Source organism: Dromaius novaehollandiae, chromosome 1, assembly GCF_036370855.1.
Source record: "Dromaius novaehollandiae isolate bDroNov1 chromosome 1, bDroNov1.hap1, whole genome shotgun sequence".
Lineage (NCBI taxonomy): Eukaryota > Metazoa > Chordata > Aves > Casuariiformes > Dromaiidae > Dromaius > Dromaius novaehollandiae.
Genome location: NC_088098.1, coordinates 85,508,299 through 85,530,648, shown reverse-complemented (window position 1 = coordinate 85,530,648; position 22,350 = coordinate 85,508,299). Strand labels below are relative to the sequence as shown.

The 22,350-nt window shown below is 44.3% G+C and overlaps 1 protein-coding gene and 1 long non-coding RNA gene across 2 annotated transcripts; both read left to right on the top strand.

Moving 5' to 3' along the window:
• The first annotated feature begins 41 nt into the window (after positions 1–41).
• LOC112992436 (uncharacterized) lies at positions 42–7,928 on the top strand. Its single transcript, XR_003261532.2, has 3 exons — positions 42–399; positions 1,651–1,722; positions 5,891–7,928. It is a non-coding gene; the product is annotated as an uncharacterized LOC112992436 (long non-coding RNA).
• A 3,164-nt stretch (positions 7,929–11,092) lies between these two features.
• MFAP5 (microfibril associated protein 5) lies at positions 11,093–22,350 on the top strand. Its single transcript, XM_026115520.2, is given in 10 exon segments — positions 11,093–11,146; positions 11,149–11,197; positions 11,604–11,666; positions 14,399–14,446; positions 15,619–15,654; positions 17,018–17,053; positions 17,811–17,846; positions 18,556–18,643; positions 19,084–19,157; positions 19,772–22,350. Coding segments are annotated over 10 exon segments (591 nt in total). The 5' UTR covers positions 11,093–11,107; the 3' UTR covers positions 19,894–22,350.

Sequence of the window (22,350 nt, the reverse complement as noted above, 5' to 3'; positions counted from 1 at the left end):
GCGCGCGGGGGTGGGGGGGGGGGGGCGGAGACACTGCCAGGAGCCGCGCGTACTGCGGGCGCAGCGGCGGGAGGCGGTGCTGCATAGCCGGGCGGCCGCTGGGGAGTGCGGGGCATTAGGGGCGTGCTGCGCGCGCGTGCTCATCCCTGCAGCAGTGGCGGCAGCAGCCGCAGCCCGGCTCCCGGCGTTAGCCGGATAAAACCGGCCCCAGCAGCAAGCTGAGCGCCCGGCTGGGTGTACCGTTCTGCTCCTCTCTTTCGCCTTTCTCTTGAGCGCGGGCCATGCCAAGCAGCACTGCTAACCTAGATCAGAAACTGCTTATGCGGCACAGAGACGCCTGCGGAGCAGGTTGGGAGGACCTGGTAGAAAGGTGCTGCTAATTTATCTCTATTGAAAGAGGTTTGTTCCCCCCACCCGCCGCCCTTTATCGCGCCTGTTTCTTCCCCACCCTGAAATGGAAGTCAGTCTTCCTGTAGGGATGGGGGTAGAGCTTAACTAATCAGCATAGGAAGGGTGCGACTATCCATTTGCTAGTGGTAGGAATGGAACAAGCAGGTTTTCCAAGATGGAATTTTTTTTTTGATATAACTAGACAAAGGAGGAAAGATCTGTTCAGTCATGGAATAGATTTCACCCAAGGATGGAGTGGGAACCCCATTTTTCCCAGCATTTGAAACAAGGACTGGAAAAGCTCCAGGGAGTAACTCACAGGGAAGAATCCTGCCCCAAGGAATGAGCTAGCAGGGCCATAGCAAGACTTTTCCTGCCAGATAGCAATTGTTTGGGAGCTTAAGGGAGGAGAGCATGCATCTCATTGACTAACTTTGAAGAAGGTTGGAGGGATCTGCTATCCTTATTCTGGCACAGTTTGAGAACAGAAAAACACAAAGAAGCTCAGGCTGGCAGAGTTACAAACAGAAACAAAGGGATGGATGAATAGCAGTTGGTGGGCTTCAAACCCTGGTATATAACCATCACCTCCCAGTTCCAGAAGAAGGAAGTGTATCTATCACTGCTAAGATGCAGTTATACTTCATGGAGACGTAGTAGTACTGAGGAGCTAGAGAAAAGGGGAAAGGTGACCTTTGAGGGAAAGGATAATCTGGAGAGAAAAGGCTTCTTTCTTTGCGTATCTCCCCTCTGCCTCTCTCTTCCTATTACTCTGCCTGGGCCCTTCTCTTCCCCAATTGCTTTTCTCAGTCTTTCAGTCTGTCTCTTGTTTCTTTCCATTTCCAGAGAATTCCTTTTTTCTTTGTCTCGCTTTGTTCCTGTCTTCTGTTTCTTTCTCCTTTTTTGCCCGTTTTTGTCTCTTTCCCCAGTGGCTTTTGATTAATGCTGTTGCAGTGATGACCTAAGATTTCAGTGCATGTTGGGAGGCTCTGATGCAACCACAGGGTGGCTATACTTAACAGGCACTGCTTTCCTGCATTGGAGAAAGATTGATGATCGTCTGCCCTGCAAGCTGAAGAGCTTCACAGGGCAGGTTAAAGTGTCTCTGAGTTTTCCCTACTTGTTTTGGTGTTTTACTTCTGTGTCTGATAATGGGACCAGAACTGATGAGATAGTGTTGCAGGGAATATGTTTTTAAGACTTATCTCATTTGTGGAGAGTTTCTTCATCTAATTCTCTTATGCTTTGTCTTGTCACCAGCAAGTCTGGTTATATAACCATTGCCCTCGTCCACTTGCCTGCATTAAACAGATGGAGGAGATTAAGGAGCAGGTGAGTGCATCTCAAAATCCCTCCTCTCTTTGCAGGGTTTATCACCATTGTGATAGCCATGGTTAGGGAGCTCTCTGGAGTATGAGCTAACCACACCCTTTTCCTCCTTCTGTGGGCAGCGTGGGTGCAAAGGAAAGGGGGCTGAGGTGCCTTGCAGAGAGGCCAGAACTAGTTCAGCATAGCCAAAAGCTGCAGCTGGTGCAGTGTAATGGCAGGGTGGGATGAGGGGAGCAGGGAGCAAGCAATAGCCAGAGGGAGTGAGTGTGAGAGAAGCCTCTGACTGTGTTGGAGGAAGGAGGGAAGTGAGGGATTCACTCTGAGAAGTTGCAGGGGTTGGGCAGCCTCTCTAGGCTGACAGCATGACTACTAGGCACAGTCCTTTTCTTCTCATCCTCCCCTCCACCCTCTTCACCATCTGTACCCTCCACACCGGCACCGTTGTAAGGCACCTCCCTCTTGCCATCAGGCAGAAGATGTGTAGGGCCTGCTTCCCCATGGCCTTGTACCCTGTTTGTCCTTTTGATCCAGGCAACAGGCATGTAAGGAGGGGTGATACAGTACACTGTCATAACATTTAGTCAGTGGAGAATTAAGCCTGAGGGTGAGAAGGGGAAAATCTGCAAAAGGAGAGGCAGAGGAAGGAAGGGTGGATGATACTTCTGAGAGATTGAGAGAAAGATGTTAAAAAAGGAGGAGAAAGGAAGCTAGATGGAAATAGAAAAAAATGGAGAAAAATCTGGATAATGAATAAGAAACAGGTGGAGAGATACAGAGGAAAAATACAGAAGAGGAAGAAGAGAAGTATTGAAGGCAACAAAGGCAGGTGATGTTTCAGACTTGTAATTGGTGCTGTGGGGAGAAGGTGATCTGGATTCCTCACTGTGCCCAAGAGAAAGGGCACATCCTCCTTGGTAAAATTCACAAGGCAATAGAGCTTCTGTAGCCAGACACTGCCAACGTGCTTACTGTCACCAGTAGCATCAGAGATGCTGATGTACTTCGCTTCTGTCCAAAGGTCATACTGTTATCACCCTTCAGAGTACAATGAAAATACGCTTCAGTAAGCTTTGCAGTATGCCTTATTTGACCTTTTACATGTTTCTACATCTCTGACATTGCCTTCCCTGTTATAGCTCCGGAAAGAAATTCAGATTAGAAGAGTTGTTGTGCCTTCTTTTATCATTCTTGTACCATTTAAGGCTTGTGTGCTCCCTCTCCCCCTTCTTCTCTCTCCCTTTTCCCATTGCTTTTCCATTTTCTCTGTCTCCCTGGTGCCCCAGTGACAGCCTTGCCCATACTGCCTTGTACTGTTTTTGGCTCAGTCTCTCTCAGAGCTTGGCTCTCCAGTCTGTTCAGCCAGAATCAGAATGATGCAGTCTGCAGAAACATACGCCTTTCCAGGCATCCCCACACTTCCCCATTTTCCACTCCTCCTCCTTCTTTTGATCAGTCCACACTACATCCTTCCTGTCCTGACGCTGGCAGTGTGTCTCCTCCTTTCTCCATCCCTCCCCCTCCTCTCCCTGCAGTGCTCCCAGCCCTTACTGCAGTGCAATCCATCACTCTCAGCCAAGGTCTTCATGCAAGGGGAGGGGGAAGCCTGGCTCTGTGTGAGGTGGGGGGTTGTCAGGGAGTGTAACTATCTGCTTTGCTAAGAAGTAAGAAAAGCTCTTGGAATACAGACTCTTCTGAATTGAAACCTTCTGTCTGCTTCTAGCTATTTTATTTTTTCATTTAATTATTTAGTCTCTTTGTTTTCAAAGAAAAAGTGTTTCTGCCAACATTCCAGTGAAGGTGACTGAGAGGAAACCAGGGAGACAGAGAGAAAGCCAGAGACAGAAAAGCTTATACGGAAAGAGAAACCAGGAGAAAGAGAGAGCACGGGGGGAAATATATGTACAGAAGAGAAGAGAAACAGAGGAAGAAATGCAGAAATAAAGGTGGGGGGAACAGATGCAGATTAAAAAACAGAATGCATGGGGGAAAAACAAGAATGAAAGAAGGAGTAATACCAGAGATGGCAGATGAGGAAAGAGAACTGAAGACAAATGCAGTAAATAGCTAAAGGAGGCTGGCTAAAGAGGCTAGGTTGATAAGAAAAAATAGTATTTAGATATTTTAACAAGCAAACCCAGCATGTTTTGATCTGGATGTAAATATTCTGTACACCTGCATGCAGATGAAATTCCAGTGCTTTTTTATTCTAAGAACAGTTACAAGTCAGGAAGTAATGAGTGAACAGTTAAATTATTCTTTATAAAAAGATACCTGCTTTCTGCCTTCTCTGCATTCCTGTGAGTTTATCAGGGCAGATGCAGTGATAAAGGCAAGAAATTATTAGAATAATATCAAATTAGGTATTTTAGCTACCAGTATTGTCACCCTTTTACAGGCATTCTGCAGAGGTACTGTTTACTTTGGTGCAGAACAATCTATGTTTGGTGCTGTTTTCATTTCTTTCAAACTGAGATGAGCTAAATCAGTACAGGCCCTTTAAATATATGCATATCACATTAGGACAGATTTTCATTAATATCATTTGCCTTGGTTTCAATCTGCCATCGAATCAGAATAGTAAGTGACTGCAGATGGGGAAGAGCAGAAGAAAATTGGAGTAATCTGGTCAAAGTCAGATGTACCTATAGGAGAGACTGGTTTATATCAATGTAGTTGCAATAATGCCTGAAATCTTTACTCAGATTCCTCTAATGTCAACTGTAGAAAACATCACTGATTATTTAAAAGATAAGTCAGTTTTTACAGTCCCTGTGGAGGAATAGGAAACAGAGGGATAAAAAGCTGAAAGGTGATGCTTTTTAGCTTTTCCTACAATAAAGCTCTTATCAATTTGTCTCTTAACACACAGCATCATTTGCATTTCTTTGTAGATACCTACTCAGTACAATTGCCCTTCTCCTATCTTACATCTTTTCAGAAGCAGGGCAACAATTGTTAATACTGATACCAAGGACTTCAGCAGTTTGCATATTTTGGAAGTGTCCGGTTTAAAAAAAAAAAAAAAAAAAAAAAAATTGACAAGAGATCTTTTCCTAAATGTTACAGATTTTAAAGCAAATCTCTCTAAAAATTGCCAGTTTTGTCCCCTTCCCTGTTTATATTTAGAAGCTTATAGGAATATCCTTTTTTTTTTTTTTTTTTTTAATTACCATTCCCACCCCCATTCTCTCTATCCTTCTAGTGCCAGCTTTAACTGAAAGAATGTGTCTGGTTCAAGTATTGTTAGCTGTCATGAGTCCATCACATATTGTGCTTTCCTGAAATCCCACTATTGGAATCATGAGGTTATATGAGAATCATAGAACTAAGTATGCTTCAGAAGTTCAAAATTTGAAAGTCAGAATAGCCCATTCAGAATGTGATTTTTGAAAATGCTATGGTGGGGGGGGGAGGGAATGACTCATGGTTTTGGAATGCTAGGGCTGGCAAGCCTGCCAAAATCTTGGAAGAGTACTAACAGAGAATAAAATGGCAGAAAAGGCTGAACCTCAAATAAGACATATACTATGGTTATGGGAAAGCTCAGATGTGACTGATTCTCTGACAGATCTACTGTGGTGAACCTGTTTGAGTAGCTTTAAGACATCACTGCCTCCTAATGTCTGTATCACCCCTCAGTCAGAGGCTGTGTTTTTGAAACAGGAATATTCAAACCAGTTGTTTAGCAGAACCTAGATGACTCCGTTTATAGTCTGGAGAACTAGATAGAAATACATGCCAGCTGACTTTAATAGTTCAGGTGACAAACTGCAGTTCAAGAGAAGGTTCTCTCCTCCTGAACTTGTACAGGCAGTATTATCTGGGCAAGATCTGGGATAGACAGCTTGGAGTAGTGACTTCTTTAGCCAGCTATGTTTAGTACTACACTGTAGAATCACCACACTAATATGGGAAGCTTAATTCTGCTGACTCTGCTGCAGGGATTGTGATGTCCAGAAGGTAAGGAAGAAGGGGAGAAGGACCAGTCATGTCTTAAACCGCTACTGGTATTTAACTTGTGGCCTGAGCCATGTTCATACATTAAACTTGCACCAGTTTAACTAAAGATGGTATTTCCATTTGGTCCAAACTCTATATGGACACACTTAACTGGGCTTACAGGGAGAATTTATGTATTTGTTGAGCTTTAAGTGCTACCTTTCTCCTTCAGAGAGCAGTCCTGAAAAAAGGGTCCTGAGAGAAGCCATTGTTCAGCTCAGCTGCATAGAGAAAGGGAGATACCACAGGATGTGTGAAACAGCCAGGAAGAATGACCTTAACACAGTGTGGAGGACCAGAAAGGAAAGATGATTGTGGTATTCAGAACTGGAAAAGAGTGAAAGTTACTCTGAAGCAGAGCGCTGGGGAAGAAGCAAGATCCTGACAGTTTCTCACTTCAGGCTGCTTGGTCCTGGGAAGCGTGAAGCACATGGCCAAATACATCAACAAAACAGCAAAGAAGACTTGTCTCACTGTATACACACTCAGTTCTTCAAGAATATTGAACTGATTTGAAGGAGTTGACTATGAATTAATTAGTTTCATGGACTCCCTTAGGGCATTTTGTGACTGCAAGGCTGCCTGCCCTGTTTGCTGATTTGGAAATAAAGGGGTGAAGAATTCCTTGTTCTTATAGACAGAACAACAAAAAGCATGGTCATTTTTCAAATAGAGGTGGGTCGCATCCAGGCTCCTGAGCTTTGTGGTGTTCCCACTTCTATAGTGGATTGGATACAAAGTCAGACCTTACCTCCAAAAACTGAGGAAAGGTGGATCAGGTCTTGAACTCATGTCTCTTCCTCCTGGCAGGCTCACACACACCAGTGGAACAGCTGAAGGATGGTTTCGGACCTTAGGTAGTAATGGTACCCATTGGCAGTGAGAAGTCATCAGTGTGGGCCCACTTCACAGTACCAATTCAAATGAACACCCAGTGCTACATTATTAAAATGATAAATTCAAATATCTTAACAGTAGTTCATTAATTTCTTGGCACTCAGATGTAATTTAATGCCCAGTTAGTGTGAGTATATGTGAAGGCCAGTGAGACAAAGAGATAGAGGGAAAGAAATCAGCCAGCTTTTAAATGCCTCTCCAAGACCTTTACAGATGAAGTACACCGGGATCACTTACCTGTCTGCTGAGATGCAGTCATCTCTGGGGTGAAATGCACCAAGAGATTTTAATTGCCAGGAAGGCTGATTTTGTGTCTCATTCAAAATATCGAACTACCATTACTACAGCATCCCTGGCGACATACAGGGATCAGTACCAAGTTTTTGCTGAATCACACTCACTGCTTCTGATCTATAAACACCTACAGGCACTGGGGTCAGTGCAGTTTAGGGTGTATATGTATGGAAGTGTTTCCCTTACAAGTTACCTGTGCTATTTACTGTGGCACAGTTCTTCACACCATACTAAGGCGCTGATGCTGGACTTTTCAGAGGGAAGAACGCTTTCCCTTGAGTCATCTGCTGGATCGCTGTGGATGTCCTTAAGTTCCCCTTTGCTGGAAAAGGATGGCTGCATGCAAAGCAGAAGACAGCAAAGTGAATGAGAAAGGAAGGTGCAGAATAACATTAAATATTGAAATCTCCCAGCAGTGAGGGCTCTCCTGCAATATTTGTGAATGTCATGGGATGGGGGGAAAATAACAGATTTTTTCCCTTTCCTTCTGAAAAAGCAAAGTGGTTAAAGAGGTATGGATCCGGGATAGTGACAAATAGGAGCGCTAGAAGGAGAGTCTTCATACCAGATCAGGGACTTCAGACACAGAACCACAGCTCTTGAAGACTTGGACTGTTTCAAATGCCGATAAGCTGCAGCTCCCTCCAGTGTCCACAGAGAGCAAGAGCAGCAGGATACTTCAATTTATTTCACTGCAGTTTGTCTGGTAATGATAAAACATTGAACTGCCTCCCGGCCAACGTTTCCCTCACCATGAACTTCCCATCTGCCCCAGGCTGTCCAAATGAGAGGTGTGTTGTTAGCATAAGTGGCCTGTTTGCATTGAGCAGCCTGGGGAGAACACACACTTCTAGCTTGAAAAAAGGATGTAAAGTTCAAAAGCACTCTGAAGGAACCTTGCCCAGGACCAGAGGTGAATCTGGCTGTCTATGGGGGATGGTGATACATTAATACACTACTAGACCAAAATGTGTGGCATCAATGAAAGTTTCCAAATAAATGTGCTTCAGGACTCACAAGTTCTTCATCTGCAGCGTCACAGTTATCCAGTTAAACAGTAGCAATGGCTTGAATGACAAGACAGAGGCACAGACAAAAACAAAAGCAAGCTATGTGGAAAGATGTAGCCCTGACTATACTACTACCTGGACATCCAGAAAAAATCCAAGGATTTTTCCTCAAACCAGGGAGCAGTTACAACTTCCATCAGTTCTTTTGTTTGCTTAACCACCTTCTGAGTGTCTTCTGTGGACTGAGGTTTAGCCAGTCCCTGAAAGTGTGAATGGTGGTGTCTAGCTTCCGTAAAACAAGCTGATGGTGCTTCAGTTCAGAATGCTGCTCTGGTGAGCAGGGAAATGCCTAGCATTCCCTTTTCCTTCTACCCATCTTCTGCTACATCTCAGCACCAGTGCTTTTCCTCTGAGTTTTTGGAGGACCAGAAGTGAGAATGAGCAGATAGTCATTCTGTCTTTTCTCTTGAGCACTGCCACAACCCATCCTCAGCCACTATTAAGTAAGAAATGCTGGTTTTAGTTATGTCACATGCAGGTAACACTTTTCTGGGTTTCTCATGGCAGCCAAGACATGGTAAAGATTTCCTTAGTAACTGTATACTAGGAATTATTGGGCTTTATTCCTAGCCTGCTGTTTCTTGAGAACAAATGAGGGTTACCTAGCTACCAGGATAAGGCCTATGTGTCGTAGCTTTCCTGTGCAAGGTTTCTGTCTTTCATTGCTGCATGAGGGAGGGAGCTTGGGTCATTTTCTAGCTTCCTCCTTCAATATCCTTGCCTTCAGGACTGAGATTCTGCCTTGAAGCTGAAAGAAGGGGCGCTGTCCAACCAGTGCCTCCTCAGACCCAGAGAAGGAATTCGAGGAGCAGCAAAGAGAAAAAAAATCACTTCACAAAGAAACTGGAAGTGGAAATCCTAGGGCTCTTGGAAGAAGAGTTATACGAGAGAGAGGGTATTCCAGTGGGGCTCGTGGACTTGCCACTCCCTCATTCATAAAATGCAGTGTGCTTGGAGGCAAAGCAGCTCAAGGGAGTTTGAAGGGTGGCATAAATTATGATCAAATCTTGTTCTTTCTCTTTCCTTTCTCAGTTTATGTCCTTCCCCTTTTGTTGATATTTCCCCTATTCTCCATCTTTCTCAGGCTGGCCAGAATGGCAGTGGCATTGCAGAAATTGCCCCATGTTCCAATCCCTGTTTGGTTCCTGTATTGCACATGACCCTGATCCCAAGGTGAGCCCCTCCCACAGCCTGACAGGAGGACACCCAGGCCAAGGCAGCCCACATAGGGAGGATGCTTTGCTCCCTCCTCCTGGCGCTTGGCTGCAGGGTGATGTCATCACCCTTGCTGCCAGCTGATCGGCTCTCTGCCAGGCCCTCCATCTGTCCGTGATCCATGGAAAGCTTGTGTCTTTGTCTTCCTTCTGGGCTTTTTCCCTTTTCCTTTATTTATCCAATCCTATTTTCTCTGTTCTTTTACTCTCTTCTTGTAATACATCTGTTACCACTTAGGACTTCAACTCGCTTTGCACCTCCCACTTAGCTGGAATATCATACCAGGCACAGGGACAGAGCTCTGTCCTTCCCACTCTGAAAACCTGAGTACTGACTATTTGTACAACAGGGACCCCAACACCAAGTACAAAATAATCCCATTGGAGTAAAGGGTGGTGGGGCATGTCCATTCTCACTGTTCATTAAATAGACTGTCCCCACCCATTTTTCTGGCACTAAATCCTATTCCATGAATGATATCGAATTCCTCCTGGACAGCATCACTTGCAGTACATGGTGGATGAGGCTATGTGTCTGAAGTAACATAATCCAATAGGATATTAGGGGGAAAGACTAGAATTCATTCTGTCACCACAGCAAACTGAATCAAATTATGATGTGCCCAAGCCCCATAGTATTTCTGGAAGTAAAAGAGATTTTGCATTTGGCAATAGGCAGGATCAAGAGAAGTGCTGGGGTGAAGAGGAAGAAAAAGGAAGGGGGCAGCAGTGGAAAAAGATGCAAAAAGATTTATAGAGGAAAAGGCAGAGACAATAGGGAGAAAGGATAGAATGTAATACTGACAGAAAGTAGTTAGATAGGAAGAATAATGGTTAAGTGCATTCCAAGCCTGAACTTGCCAGTCACCCATGTGGTTCACGTACAAGCAGGTGCTACTATGGCCAAGCTCTAGAGCACTCTAGATAGGGGAAATCTGAGCACATGTTTCCTGAACATGTGCCAAAGCCAGTATGTAATGGAGGGGGTATTTGTGGAACTCACTGTAATACAGTCCATTATATTGGCTGGTATCCTGAATTCTACTTTTCTAAAGCATAAAGTTTTGGTCTCAAGGGGTAGCCAGGCTAAGGTTCATCAGTGCAAACACGAAGTGTACAGTCATAGGGCTCAACATGGTTACCTGCTCTTGAGTGAAATGGAGAGATAGTAAGAGGTTTGTGCGACGTTCCACAGGATATGTCTCAGACTGATAATGGCAAGGTTAATAACTCAAAATACTAGGAGTGGTCTAGCTAAAACCGCTATTCTTTGTTTTTTATCTTTAGGTAGAAGAGACTGGAACCAGAAAAAAATTGGAGCTGTTTTTTTAAGGAACACAGATGTTTTTTAAAGGCATTGCTCAGAGAGAGTGCTGCAAAGTCTCTGGACTGGTGATGGGAAGGCTGTTCTCTCCTCAAATGGATACTGTTGGAAAACTACACGTTCTTTAGGAAAACATAGGTGCAGGCTCTGCAGATTTTCAGTGTGTAAGAGAGAAACAGAAAAACAGGAAGAAAAGAGAGCCAAAGGATTGGGGTGCAAATAGGTGGCTAAGCGGGAAAAGAAGGGTAGCTGTAGTGATGTAATGAGAAGAGGGAGAAAGACAGCCCTGCACAGGAGGGCAAAATAAAATAGGAGACAAATGTATAAACTAGACAGAGGAATCCGTCCCTGGTGCTGGGCCATCCGGAGGGAATGGGAGGAGCAGGCTCCTTCTGGATTATAATAAACTCTGGAATGAGGGTGTGGGCTGCTGCTTCTCACTCCCCCCCCCACCCCCTTCATTCCATCTGCATGATGACACCACATCCCACTGCTTCACTGCCTTTTCCTTTTTCTTTCTTTTTTTTTCCCCCCTGAAATTGTATTTTGAAGACAACCGAAAGTAGAACATTTTCTGGGAGTGGCTGTATATGATCTACCCAGTGGCCAAAGTGAGGAGAACAGCTGAGGGGGGAAGACAGAGCGTCTGCTGCTGAAGGGAGCAAAGACTGAGGGCTGCAGTAAGTGATGGGGACCCTATCCATTCTCTCAACATTCCTCAGAATAAATTGAAAGGAGAAGAGAGTGGAGGGAGATAACAAAGGGAAGGTTTTCTTTGTATCCTGGGGGGACTGGGGAGTAGTTAGCCACCTGGATGAGAAAAAGGATGGAGACAGGGAAAGAAAATGTCTAAAGAAAGGAGGTGCTAAAAGAAACAAGACATATGGAGTTCTATGTTCCATCCAAAATGTTTCGGCAACAGCTGGAAAACTGTCAGCTTAGGAGAAAGCTAGGTGGGAGGGAGGCTGGGGAGAACAAAATGTCTTAAGAGGAAAATGGAGGCAGCGGGCAAAGAGTGTTTCTGGGCTACAGGGGAAGGTATCCCAGCTCCTGCCTTAACTTTCCTCTGACTTCTGTCCTCTACAGGGATGAAGACCTTTGGAGCCTGTATACTGCTGTGTCTCTTATCACTTTCTTTGTCCCCAGCTGGTGAGTTCTTATTCCAAGGAGAGTATTTCTTCCTCATCCTGGCCCCTTGGAGTTCTCTGCAGAGGCTAAAGTGCAGTGATCTAAGGAGAAAGACTCATACGTGTAGATGGAGGGGAAAGACTGAATAGGAAAGGAATGGTAGAGATAGGGTTATATGGAAGAGTTTGGGAAGCAGGGACTGGTTCCCATATGTGCCCACTCTCCAGTAAGCAGCAGGGGTCACAGCAGACAGAGGTCAAGGGTTTGCACAGCAGGAATGTTTAGGTAAGCAAAATAGCCAGGGACAGATTTTAGAAAGTGGGTTAGCTGTAGTTTGTGCTTATTAGAGACTGTGCTGTACTTCATATGGCTAACAACCTGTGTTTTTGTGATCTGAGGAGCACTTCCCAGTGCTCCACATAACTTTTTCTGTCATAGTTGTGAGATACCTGCTATCACTAATAGTTCCTGCTGAGATGCCCCCAATTCCAGGTCATTCAGTTGTCAGAGGGTTTTGTAGTTTTTTTTATAGTTGTTTGGACAAACCTACACTCAGGAGTCTGGACCTCTCTCTGCTTTTGTTGTTGTTCTGTTTCATTGCTTCATGTCTTTGCTTGGAATTTATTTGGCGAAAATTTAGGTGGGATCAAATTTGCGTAAGAAAACAAAATGAGAGGGTAGCACGAGACATTAGAGTCAGATCGGTCAGGACAAAGAGCAAAAGGAGATTAATTCCAATGGAGAATGGAAATCTCCAATGAATGGAGAAAGCTTCACCCAGGGAAGACTAAGAAACAGATGACTGCACCTCTTACATTCAAATCAGGTAATGCCAATCTGCTCTCCTCAGTCCTCCCCTCATACTGAAATAGTTGGCTCCAGATGGACCTCCTCTGCTGTCTGGTGACTGCTTGGATCTGGGATTTAACTGAAACCTGTTTCTACTCCCAATAGCACTTTTTCCTGTAAACACACATAGTAATTATCACAAAGAGTATGTCATGTTTGTGAATGTGAAGCAGGGATGAGAGCCATCCAAGAGATGTGCTTGTAGGTGGCCTACAAAGTTAAGAGGGGAGGAAAAAAGGTTGTGGTCTTCCTGATGCATGAAGAAGGCCTGAAAGGAAGATTTCTGGCTTGCGTGTGTTTTATTCTAGAGTTTCTGGTATTTTTGTTTTAACATAAAAACAACAAAATAACAGGAATCACCAACTGGTCTCTCATGGTCTCTTTTGCTGTCTGGTCAGCTACAGATTTGATGAATTAGGGTGGTAGCTTTTTCAGCCAAGGGTGAAGTTAGTGCAGCATTATCTGAATTGAATACTCCAGCAAATACAAATTGAAGTGATTGAAAGTCTGACAAGAAATTCACCTTTTTTTGTCTCCTCTCCTCATATGCAGAGGCTGCGCTTCCTTGTGCCCTGTCATTTAATAATTGGACTAGTTTTCTAGTAGCCTCCTAGACAAGAAAAAGGGTAGTAAGAGCTAACTTTTCAATGTTAGAAAAGGTTTGTTTTTAAGTTAGAATTTGAGTCCTTCCTTTTGTATCAGAAACAAACCAAGAAGTGTACTATCTCATTTTTCCTCTCTGAATGTTACCATTAAGAGATTAGCTGGAGTGGGAAAAGTTTGGGGCTGCACTACACTGTGTACTTAAGTTATTATACATTTCCGGCTCTCCTTGGATCAATGGCAAGCAGCTGAGCCCTTGCTGGCAGCTGGGTGGGGAAGGGAATAGCAAGGTCCTGTAATGCTGCAGAGCGGGACTGTGTAGGGGTCCCAAGTGTATTTCTGCAGCCTGCAAGTAACTGCTTTTGGAATGAGGAAGAACTAAGGCTTTAAGCTCTTGTAGTCTTTACTCTTACAGTGCTCCCACTAAGAGTAGAAAGCTAAAGGCTGAGTTCATAAGACACAGCAGTGTGTACTCTGCATTGAGCTGGTCTTTCACACAACCCTGCAGTGCCCCAGATCACCATTTTTTTCCTGCCAACTCTTTCCTTTATCCCACCTCCAGTTATGTAGACATTTCCCTCCTCTGTGGCTAGCAGGAAATATTTTCTTATTCCTGGCTGCTGGAGGAAGCAGCTTTCTCACTCTTAATATTTGGACAAACGAACAGTCTGTCTGTTTCAATTCCTGCTTTTTCACACAGAATGCACAGCCAAAACTTCATCATTCTCCTTCTCCTGTTGCACCAAGGGTCTGGAAAGGGAAAGATCTTCCACTCTCTGCTCCATACCCAGGGAGGATGGTGGACTAGCTGATTACTTGCTTAAGGAGCTACAAGATCTGCAATCTATTTCTTACTGTGCCAGTAACTCTGTAACCTTAAGTAAACAATTTCCATGATTCAATTTCCTCCTTTATAAAATGGAGGTAGTGATTTTGACAAATCTTCAGAGCAGGGAGGCAAGGTGTAAATTGTTTTCAAAATGCATCAAATGGTGCTGCAGAAATGCAAATTCTGGAAGCAGATCTGGAGGTACTATAATCTCATCCCTGTGCCTGGCTCTGGACCCTGGCAGAAACAGCAGGGATAGCATCTGGACCCACTGTATCCAAAAGTCTTTAAAGAACAAGTCCTGCTGGCAATGGAGGCTGAGGCAAAGAGGAGAGCATCTCTCCCTTCAGGAGAGGGCGGTGGTGTCTCCCGGAGAGACAGGCATCTCATAGCAATTTCACAAACCTTTCAACATGTAGGAATCTATCTTTCTGTCCTTTTGTCACTCCCTTCTGTTTCTCTTCTCTTGCAGACTGGTATCCATGGGTGGTACAGGGACAAGAACTGGAAACTGTAACTGGTAGGTATTACAGGGTGTTAGGTGCTAAAAACTTGCTCATGTGACCCAGTTGTCTCATGTAGTTACAGCCTGTTTCATTGCAAATGCTATTACTTGTTTCCTAGCCTTTGCCATTGTGAGGTTGCCTTTCACTGAGGATTAAACAAGCCCTTTAAGACAACTTGCTAAGTGTTGTGAGCTCTTCACAAATAATTCACTAGTATTGGAGTCTAGGGCCCTTAGCTGTTTTGCATGAAGTTATATTTACAGCAAAGGGTTGTGGGAGATTCATGAGAGCTGATAATTCATTAGTGGTGAGAAGTTAGGGGAACTCTCCTGCTGCTCAGGAAAATCCTGAGCAAAAGAGTGCACAAAGGGTGGGGTGCTCTACCAGTAGGGCTGCTGAGAAAGGACATTTTGAGAACTTGACTAACTGTTGTTGGGGGTGAATCACTTTATCCCTCTGGGTCTTACTTTTTCCATTTCTGTGACATGATAAGATAAAACAAATACATTTCTGCATCAGGCTTCAGCACCTAGAGGAACCACAAAGGCCTGCTTTTTCTTCATACTGAAGCCATTGGGTTAGCCATCAAACATCTCAGCTACACTTCTGTCATGTGTAATGCGTGGGGCTTGCTGGAAAATTGTTCAGCATCTGTGGCAAGTCCAAAGTATATCCACAAACCATCCCTTTCCTTCACACTTTATCCCTCCATCACACACACACCAGTTGTGCTATCTGTTGCTTTTCAGAGAAACTCCAGCTGCTGATGCATCTTTGCAGTCAGGGCTAGGTTCTGGAGTTTTCTCCTTCCTTCTCTACAGTGGGTGCCTCATCTGTTTGTCCTGATGCTTCAGGAGGCATCAGTGCCTCGCTTTCAGAAGTTTTTCTTTCTCATCGAGCTGGCCACAGTGGCCATGTCCAAGAAGTCAGAATATGAATCTAGAGTTCAATAATGTTTAGCACAATATGCAGCAGTAAAGAAATCCAGTCCCAGACCAGTCATTGATGAGGGGGATGAATAAGGGTGAGACAGGGGCACTGCGTCTATTTATGTATTTACTGGATTGGATCCCACTGTGTCATAAGCCTACCATGGCTACCAAGATAATTCAAGCTATGTATGGTTAGCTATGCAAGGGGGCGCAAAGTCAAGGCACGCTCTTTCAGGACATTCTCTCTTTTCTAGGTGATCTTAACAGTGACTTTCTCATCAGCACCTCTGGTAAGTTCATATGTCTGCAACTTCAGGCTTTTTTTCCCCTGTTTACTCTCAGCTGTATAGCCCCAGGAAATACTCATTATGCTCAGAAAGCCCTCTTTCCCACCTCTGACATCTAGCAGTACTCTTCAGCATCACCAGCTATTTGGGGTTCCTCTCTGTGCTCCACAGAGGGAGATGAATTTAGGGTGGATAATGATGTGTTCTCCAAGGAAATGCCAGTCTCCCTTGGTTCTCTAAAGATGCTTGCGTTGCAGAAAAGCATGAAATCTGAAGCTCACACAGCCTAAGCTTCCAGAGAAGGTTGAAGGAAGAGACTAGATGACAAAGGGGAAAAAATTGGGCAAGTTCACCATTTACTGGGCAACATTGCAAGAGTTGATGGAGTGTATGCTTTTACAAGGTAGACTTATCCTGCTGGGTTCACAGTGGGTAATGCAGGAGAGGGCCAGAGACTCAAAAAGGAGCCTCTCGCTTTTTTCTGTGTGACTCTTATTTGGAATCCCCCACTGCTGACCTCTGTGATTGTTTCTTTCTCTATTGGGGCAGACTGTCAAATATATTCCTATGAGGTGCAGAGATCAGGCAGAGCAGGGAGAGGAGAGAATACCTCTGGTCATGTGATTTGATGCATTAGTTCAAAAGACAGAGAGAAGAAGCAATACTAGATTGTTGCTGGGAAGCATGCTGTGTCAGGAGATCTGAGAGGGATGTCCCATTCTCCAGGACAGCACAGTTCCATAATCTCTTCTGCCCTGTGACTCTGCTCATCAGCAGGCTAGATGATTGTGAATCAACCACCAACTCTCACTGGCACATGGGACAACACTGGAGGAGAAAAGCTGAGGCATAATACTGTATACACATGATGTATGATCTTTCTGATGGGAGGTGGGAGATGACAGCAAGCTACGTGAGTCTCTTTTTCAATGTGGGAGACCTGCCAGTCTGTAAAAGGATAGCTAAGGGCCTTGTGTCCAGACCAAACTGGCTGTGGGTAACCTACATCTAAACCTGAAAAATGTGAAAAAAATGAACCTGGCTAAATGTGAAGCCTTGACAGCAGACTTTGGCTTTGAAATGTTTGTTGTAGAGTGATCAAGAAGAAACTCCTCATCTTGGGCATATACTATGGGACCCATCCCTGCCCTACAGCATCCCCCAGCTCGAGGACACCCAGCATATTCACAGGGAAAGCCTGCTGTTACTCTGACAAGTCAAATAGACACCACAGATTCTAATGATGTTTTGAACAACATGTGGGACTGCTGCAGTTCAGGAATGAAGAGCAATTGGCAAAACTGGGGGAGGGGGAAGAGTCTGAAAACTCAAATCAAGATCTTTCAAAAATCTTCTCTTTCTCCAGCTGCAGCTGTAACACCACCCGTCCTTCTTAGCCCTGGTGAGTTTATTCTCAGTCCATAGCTGAATAACTTGGGCCCTTCTTCCTTCTCCTCACCTTGTCTCTTGCACACTTAGAATCCTGCCTTCCCTCATTGCCTCTAATTGGAACTTTGACTCCCAAAAGGCTCCTTTTCTCTGTGCTCATGTGCTTTGTCTGTGATTCTGATTAATACCGTGGTATATGAATAAGAGAAGTACAAGTCCTCTATTGAAAATTGATGAAAATTTGTGTCTGGCAGGTGAGTAATAAAACATACTTTTTAGTTTGGTACAGGTGAGTTGCTTTATCAGAGGGAACAATAAATCAACTTCCTTTTGCCCTACTATCATAGACATTAAAGAACCAGTAGGTCCAGGGATGCTGTTTCTTAAAGAGGTCACTGTCCCGTAGAAAAAGTCAGTCAGGCTCCTTCCCTTCTTGTCTAGGTGGGAATTACAGCAACTAACTACATTTACGCAACCTTTTGCTTTCTAACTAAAGATTCTCTTACAAGCAGAGTGTAATGTTGAACTGTAATGGTAACACTTTATGGCAAAGCTTGGCCAGATTTTTAGCATTGTTGGCTAGATAGCTGTCACCAGATTCATATTGGGTTTGTACCTTCTTTCACTGTTTCATGTTAACAATGTTTCCATATCAGAAATTACAGTGGAGGGCTCTTGAAAGAACTTTCCAGTTACTTGTTTCAAATAAACTGATGTCTAAGAAGGAATAATGGTAAATCATCCTAACTTTGCTATCCTGTGTCTTCCAGTTCAATCTGACACTGAAACTACAACAACTGCATCAGGTACATATAAGTTTGCTGCCTGGAGCTCCTCCCCAACTTCACTTTCACCCACCCTGTTACCTCTCCACGCTGGTGCTCTCTGAGGCCTGCTGGAAAATTCACTTCATCCTATTCCTTGAGTTAGAAGGACTGGAGAATGAGTGGAAACTGAAGTCTTTCACTGGGTGGCATGTCCAGGGTGGGAGGAATTGGCAGACCACCAGACCAGACACACCTGGTTAATATCCTGTCATTGTCAGTGATCAAGAGGCAGTATTTCAGAAGGAAATGCAAGAAACCCTGTCATAGTTCTATGGGTTTGATTGCCAGCAAAAGAACTGGATTTGTGTCCTGAAGCATGAGATTGCAGATGCATTAGAACATGTGTCTTAAACATATGACTACAATTTACCTTTTGATTATTTGTATCTGTCCCTTTGAAGCATGAGTCGCCTGTATTAAGGATTTTCCCCAGGCTGGTTTTGCACTTTACTTAAGGTCCCCTTATTTTTGTCTTATGAAGCAAGGGGCTCAGAAATGTCTGCCTTATTTTCTTCTTCTCTAAAATATCCCTGTCTCTCACAAGAGAATGGAAAATAGAGGCTAGGTACTGTACTCCAGACTTCTAGTGAAGGCCTCTGTTTTCTGCCAATGATGCTTGATTGCACCTTTGTGTGTGTGTGTGTGTGTGTGTGTGTGTGTGTGTGTGTGTGTGTGTGTGTGTTCTCAGATTGTCGGGAAGAGCAGTTCCCTTGCACACGCCTCTATTCTGTTCATAAGCCAGTGAAGCAGTGTATCAGCTACCTCTGTGTTACCAGGTAAGAAATCTACAGTCCCTAAGAAAAGCCATAATGCTCTTCAGAAACAACATGTCCAGTTCTGCAATTGTTCCCTTTGGAGACTAGGGGTTCCCTCAGGGAACCAGTTGGTGAGATGAATCCTATCCTCAGAGTGTCCTTTTTAAGGTGATTAATTAATGCAGCATAATAGCTATTATCTGTGAAGCACTAAGGTTTTGTAATGAACCCTATATTCATTATCATTATTGTCAGCATTTAACGCATTTGGCCATATCATGGAGTCTTGACAAAGACTACTCTATTGACAACAGCCTTTTTCTGGACTAACTACAGAACTCAGAATTTACCTCTTCACAAGTGATTATTTACATGTTTATTGCCTGTATCCCTTTTTTTGTCTCCTTGGGTATCTGTGTCATCCCTTCTTGTCTTTGGCATGCTTCTGGTGATCCACTCAGTGTGCGTCGCATGTACATAATAAACAAGGAGGTGTGCTCTCGCATTGTCTGCAAGGAGAATGAGGTCATGCAAGGTGAGTGATAAAAAAAGCTGGCCTAGAACAGGCTGGAAGAATAGCCACATCCGTCTGACACCATCTTCAAGCTAGCTAAATATCCTTTCCTGATCCGTATGTAGTAGACTCCTTAGCTTTAGTTTGGGGACCTCTAATACATGTAGCCTTGCATTAAGTATGCATGCCATGAGAAACACTGGGAGGTAGATACGCACTATCAGGAGGTTTGAGAGCTCTTGATTCTACGTTGGTGTTGCCTTGTCTTGATCAATTAATGAATCATGTTCTACTAATTCTGAACACACCCTTATTCAAAATTACATTCCTCTGAGGTTAAAGAATGATTCTCAATATTTCTATTCATGACTAAAACCAGGATCCAGTGCAGATTTCTGATGCAGTCCTTGCTGCAGCAATACATAAATAATTTTAATATGTATTGCGCATTTATAAAGCCAGAAGAAACTGAATAAAAGCCTAAGGATTTGTTCATCTGCCTCGTATGTATGAGGATTCAGCAGTTCAACAGCTTCTGTAGACAGAATCAAGGATGTACTCCTAATGCTGGTGGTGAAGAGATTGAAGGAATGTTTGATGTTCTGTCACCATGTATTTATTTGCTGTGTCTTCAGATGAGATCTGTCGCCAGCTGGCTGGCCTTCCTTCTCGACGTCTCCGCCGCTCTGGGCAGCCCCTGAATCTCCCTTGCAGACAGCTGCTGGACCAGCAGCGCAGAAGGCCTGATGCTCTGTAAGCTACCAACAGTAGAAGAGAAGAAGAAAGGGAGAGAAGAGAAATCATGATCCACCCAGAAAATCCACTGTGTACAACCCAAGACAAGTCCCGCTTGCTTGTGATTCCCCCATCATTTCCTTGCTGCTCTGCCTTCCCCCACATCCTCTTCTTCAGGTGCTGCTGTACACACAGTCCCCTCTCTCCTGTTCTGTCATGGTGGCTGCTGTCATCCACTAAATCTGTTACTGACGATGTGGGATGCTCCCTTCTTTTCTCCCAAACTCTATTTTGTAGGCCATGATGAGCTCATTTCCCAGGGGTCCTTATAACTGTGCTGCATCTTCTCTTGCTTTGCCCCTGCAGAGACACCAGAATGGGGACAGGATGTAGTCTTCTCCCATGGTACAGATGCCCTAAGCTGAGTCTCATGTGGAGGAGCACAAGCCTTTATGCCCTAGAACTCTTGGCCTAGGTCTCTTGCATGACATCAGTATGAGTTCTGATATGCTTAATCATCCTTGGCCTCTCCAGTCCTGAGCAACTGAGTTTGCGGTGTGGTAGCACAGTGGTAGCTGCTGGCCTCAAGGAAGTGAAAGGACTGGAACTGAGCTGTCCTCAATCCAAGACAAACCTCATTGTCTCTGTACGGCAGCAGTTCATTTATAACTACCTCTGGGAAGTTCTTTGTTTCAAACCGTTGCCTCCCTCACACACGAATGCTACCAAAAAGAATTCTGGAGTAAATATGGCATTCTATTTTTTCTCAATATGAAGATTATGTTTAAACAAACGCTTCCTCTCCTCCCTCCTCTCCTCTTCTCCATTCTATCCTTCCCCTACCACTAACAAAATCTCTTGATACCCATTCCAGGCAAATTTCAGGGAGTAGGAAATATGGCTGCCTCAGCTCCTAAGCTAAGAGACCTCAAGAAGAATGTGTGTCTTGGCAGAACTAGGAACCTGGTTCTTCTGGGCTGAAGGACAGGGCAGGAGGCAATGAATTAGCTTGTCCTGGTGACTTGTCTTGGTGTGACTAACTCTACCCCCTCCAGTTGTTGAGTCCACTTTCAGCATCTCTACTTGAGTTCCCACCTTCTAGTACTGGACCTCCTGCACAAAGTAGAAAGGAGTCACAAATTGGGAAGGAATGTGGGAGAAGAATCACTGCCTGAGACCCTTGGGTTTTCCTGCAGGTTCTGGGCTGTGCTCTCCTGCACAGTGCCAGGTGCTGGTGGGGAGATGGGAATATTTGCAGGTAATTGAGAATAAACGCAGGCCAACCTTGGGAAAAGAGTTCACTCTTCTAGCACTGGATGTCTGATCTGCTGGAGAACTTTGTTTTCCAGGTATATGGGCATTTTTACTATGAGATTGGATAGGGTAAGTGGGGAAGAGCAGAGCTGTCTAAAGTTTCTTAATCACTGTATGTGACTCACAGTGGCACAATCACCCATTCTGTGGGGCACCTCAGCTGAGTAGCTTAGCTCACCACTGCAGAAGTGGGTCTGGACCCTCTCTGTAGGATCTCACACAAGTGTTTTTCCCAACTCTAACAGAAAGCCAGTTTGCTAGAATAGGAACTCGGCCCCTTCACATAATACGCCGTGCTGCAGAACTGTTCATTCAGCTTTACAGGAACAGTGGTCTGCTACACAGAGCCAGAGTAACACAATATGGGGGATAGTTTGCTGTGCAGAGGCAGAATTCAGTTTTTTAAGAGCAAAACAATTAAAGTAAGAGCCTTTTCATAGGACTCAGATTTCTGCTGTATTGAGCAAGAGGCTGTGTTACATCCCCTGTGTAGAGAAAGATACCCCTGTGCAGAGGCAGATTTGTTCTATGTAAGGACAAGATTGGTCATAGATGGGCTAAATCTCTCTATATCAATCTATTATACAGGAGAAAGAATTCCAAGTTATGCAGTGACTGGAATTCTGTCCTATACATAGGGGCATAGCGCTCCTACACAGAAGATGATGCTGCTCTTGAGTACTTGAAACTCATGAGACTAGGAATGGAGGAGGAATTTCTCTACACCGAGGATATGAACATCTCTGTAAAGAGGAGGGCACTGCAAGCTTGTTCTCAAAGCCATTCAGGTCACTGGCAGCCACTGACTTCTGTGGTGAGAGGCTTGTGGAGTTTGTCTGTGTGGAGGAAGTTAAGGTGGAGAAGAGATGTTAGGAGCTCTTGGGAATTGGACTAGACCAAGTCTCCACTCTGTACTTAGAGTTGAATATAAGCCTATATAGATATAGATGTGTAACTGTATAACATAGCTACTGTACAGTATATAGAAATGTTACCTTTCATACAGTTTCGAGAGTCATTAGAAATCTTTCTGCTGCTTGCTTCCAGCAGAGACAGCAAGAGGCACTCCTTCCCAGGAGAACACTGTTTTAATATTAGAGTCCATATAATGCACACAAAAAATATTAAAAGAAAATTTATTGCCTGTTGTTATTGGCAACTCTCA